Source organism: Haliotis cracherodii, unplaced genomic scaffold (assembly GCF_022045235.1).
Source record: "Haliotis cracherodii isolate W230 unplaced genomic scaffold, xgHalCrac1.p SCAF_3, whole genome shotgun sequence".
NCBI lineage: Eukaryota > Metazoa > Mollusca > Gastropoda > Lepetellida > Haliotidae > Haliotis > Haliotis cracherodii.
The window spans coordinates 7,385,787-7,389,613 of NW_027266286.1; the positions used below are offsets into that span (position 1 = coordinate 7,385,787).

A 3,827-nucleotide genomic window follows, 5' to 3' on the forward strand; every position below is an offset into this window, starting at 1 on the left:
CTCTTCAGATGAACACTTACCTTGACTTGACTTGACATGTGTTTGTGACGGGTGGAAACAGTTTTGTCGCATTTATGTACGTTTGTTTCAAATAAATTCTGAATATATCTCAATCACACATGTACAACAAACTGTCAGTTCCACTTGTGGATGTCTCTAAAATAACTAATTGAGTTGTCAGATGGCTGGCCAGATAGTGTCAGAAAGATCATTGCATCCAGATGTGGTGAGTATAACCATCAACGCGTCCATGCTATATATACCCGACATGTACCAGTCCATCCACAACATTGTCCACTGATATCCAGAACTACAAAGGTAGGTGTCTTTTTTATGAACGTTTATAATATCTATCCTAATAGTCCTCTGCTGTTTCGGTGTGATGCGAAAATTAATATGTGTATGTCCATTCAGGCGAGTATTAGTCATTCTAATGACGTAATGTTAAATTGCTGGGACAAAGTGCTCACAACTCTTAAATGGATCATTCCAAAATATCTTATATGTACCTAGATGAAGATCGCCCTCGTCCTCCTGCTCCTGACTGCCATGGTGGCCCTGCCCGGAACCGATTCCTGGGGTGTTCGTTTACCTCGTTTCAGGAGTGTTGTACGTGCAGTTGGAGGTGCCGTCAGACGCGCCGCTTCGAAAGTAGTCTCAACTGTCAAAAAGGTTGGAGGAGCAATTCAATCCGGTAAGCTCATTTCTCTTGACAAAAAGGGGTACTTTTGTGAAGGTTTTTAAGAGAAGGACATTTGTTATGAACGTAAATATTGTTTTGTGATAGGTCCCTCCTTGTCTGGCTAGTGATAGAATAAGGAGCATCTCCATTTTCGAATGTATTCCATAAATATATTTTAATGTGAAGTTCACAAGATATACGGAATTTCCTTTGGATGGGAGGCCGGTCACATGACCGCGAAACTGACGTTCATAAGTCTATGAACGAGACAATTGGACGTTCATACGTGTTCCTCGGGATTGTATTCTTGAATGACGTAAACGCTGACGGACTATTTCTACATCCCTTAGGAAACACATGGGATTTCTAAAGAACGAATACACACAGAAGCGTTGTTTCTGATCATTTAGTCCTTTTAATCTTGAACACAGCTTTTTGGCATACATTGGGAAAGGTCAGAGAGTGTAACTGCATAATCGTTCACAAATACCTTCGCAGCGACCATTCCAAGTCAAACTAAATGAAAAACATCTAAACTATCACAGTATCGCCTCGATCCGTGTCTAGACAGACAGATACAGTCAGGTGCAATCTATGACTTTATCTTAGTATCCATGTACAATCAACTTTCAAAGATCGGACCAATTGATCAATGATGACTAACACTTGTAATTGCCACAGATTCATCACCAAATTCGGACATCTTTTCCGTCACGTTTATCGTGTCGTTCACGTACTGGATGCAAATGTATTACAACGCGCTGTCATTGTGACTGATTTACAAGCTATTTCATATAATGATGACTCAAAGATATTTGAAGATGTTTGTTGTAAACAACCACAAACGATGTCACTGTAGAACAATGTAAGGATACATGAGCTCGTGCCACGTCTCCTGTTGAAGAACTGCTTCATTCCGTGATACTGGTAGTTGTATGGCTGTCAGTGTAAACATGAAGTCACAAATGCTACATAAAAATCGTATACAGCTCGACATCCTTCTACTTGAAAAATAGTGATATAACAAATCATAATTGACTTTCACGTTGAGTGAGTTCATTGGAGTATAAACGTTCATAAAGTGGGGGTCAAGCATTGTATGAAAGTCTTCTCAAGCTCCATTCCGTGCAAGCAGTTCTTAATACACTAACGTTATTTAACCAAAAGAGATGTCTAGCGGCATCCAGGTGATAATAATATATAATCTATATATTTTGCGATAAGTGACAACGTATGGTAAGATTAAAACGGATGAATATTCACAAAGATGTCGAGCGGCGTCCAGGTGAATGAGTCTTGTGTGGGTAGCTATCTATCTACATAAAAATACCTTGGATGTCAAAGCAACTATTTGAAAACTAAATATCATTAATAAGAAGAGCTTTCAACACCGTCGTTATAAACGTACATAATTTGGGATAGGTCGCAACTTATGCTTCGAAAGATAGGATAAGTAAGAACTTCCAAAGTCTGTCGCATAGTCTGGCTACCTGACATCTTACCCTAGCTGTTGACCACACTTGTCGGGAGGTTATAAAATAGAATTGTACTTATTTCCATCACCAGGTAAACGCGACGTGAGCGAGTTTGACGTGGACGGCGACGGTCAAGTCAGTGACGACGAGATCATGATGGTGCTGGCAACCAGAGACGTGGAGGACCTTGTCCAGGATGGTTACATCACAGGTAAGGGAGATTACCACTCTCCTGTAGAAGAGTCACGAGCCTTCTTACTTCAAGTACCACTTTAAGTAGAAATACATAGAAATGCCATCATCAATGTCATCATCGTCGACATACTAAATTTGCACAATAGGCCCATCTATTCCTGGCATACATAGCAATAAGACCTTCTTGTGTTTCCAGAAGCAGACAAGGAAGACATCAGCCTCTACCAACGTCAAGTCCGGGAAGCTGTAGACCTCGATCTGGGTGAGACGTTAAACCCCAACATAAAAGTTGCAGAATCCATAGGCACATGCAAAGTGCATATGATTCAACTCACACACACATCTCACATCAACTCGCCTCACCATACCAATGATTTAGCAACTGATAATTTGGGTCAGGCGCTGAGGTGGAAATGAAATCCTCAATAGCTATTGTGTATTCACCGGAAATTCTCAATTGAATTGTAAACTCTTGTACACAACAACACACACCGATACACAAATAAACACAAGCACACACACGCACGCACGTACGCACGCACGCACGCACGCACGCACGCACGCACGCACGTACGCGCACATTGTGTAATAGACGATTTGTGTACATTCTTATATGATCGTTTTTTTAATTGTATATTTATTTTCGCTTTCAGAATAACCGTGCTGACAAGCGGAACACAAGATGCTCAACTCATCTGTTATCCGTGTAACAAATAGAGTATGGACACAAATAAAGTCGTAAATAACAAATGTGTGTTTGGAATATTGGAAATACTTCAAATGTAGTTAGGGACGCTGGTGTAGCACAGCGGCATACGAGTTCCGGTTTCGATTCCACACATGGCATGGGTACAGTGTGTGTAGCCAATTTCTGGTAGAATCCTGCAAAGACGGCGTAAAAACATGCAACCTCACTCAAATTTGTTGTTTTGCTAACGATTTAAAAAAAGAACCCTGATGGTGAGTCTGAAGTGATGTGAAACCTGGATCACTTAAAATTCCCTTCCACTCACACCCTGATGTAACCGAAATACTGTTAAAATCGAAGTTCAACCAATTAAAACTCGCTCACCTAACTATCTATTATTGACTTTGTGATATTGCATTTCTCAACTTCCTTCCTATTTCTTATAAGTCTCTAAGTGGAGTCAGTCAGCTTCTCTGGCTTCTCATGTTACCTACACAGTGCCTTGGAAAGTAACGCTGAACTGGTACCAGTGTAATACGAGTTATAGTCTGTGTGTGTGTGCGTTTGTTTGTTTGTTTGATTGTTTGTTTGTGTGCGTGCGTGCGTGCGTGCGTGCGTGCGTGCGTTTGTTTCTTTGTGTGTGTGTGTGTGTGTGTGTGTGTGTGTGTGTGTGTGAGAGAGAGAGAGAGAGAGAGACACACAGATAGAGAGAGAGAATTTCCGCTGACTACCAAACAGCTGTTGAGGATTTTAATTCCACCTCAGCGTCTTGTCGAAGTTATCAGCA

At 41.0% G+C, this 3,827-nt stretch overlaps 1 protein-coding gene across 1 annotated transcript; it reads left to right on the top strand.

Moving 5' to 3' along the window:
* The first annotated feature begins 513 nt into the window (after window positions 1-513).
* On the top strand, window positions 514-3,093 carry LOC139475100 (uncharacterized). The gene is made up of 4 exons (XM_071258344.1): window positions 514-694; window positions 2,249-2,368; window positions 2,549-2,614; window positions 3,006-3,093. Exons 1-4 carry the CDS (start codon window positions 514-516, stop codon window positions 3,008-3,010), a joined length of 372 nt encoding a protein of 123 aa, XP_071114445.1. The 3' UTR covers window positions 3,011-3,093.
* The last annotated feature ends 734 nt before the right edge of the window (window positions 3,094-3,827 follow it).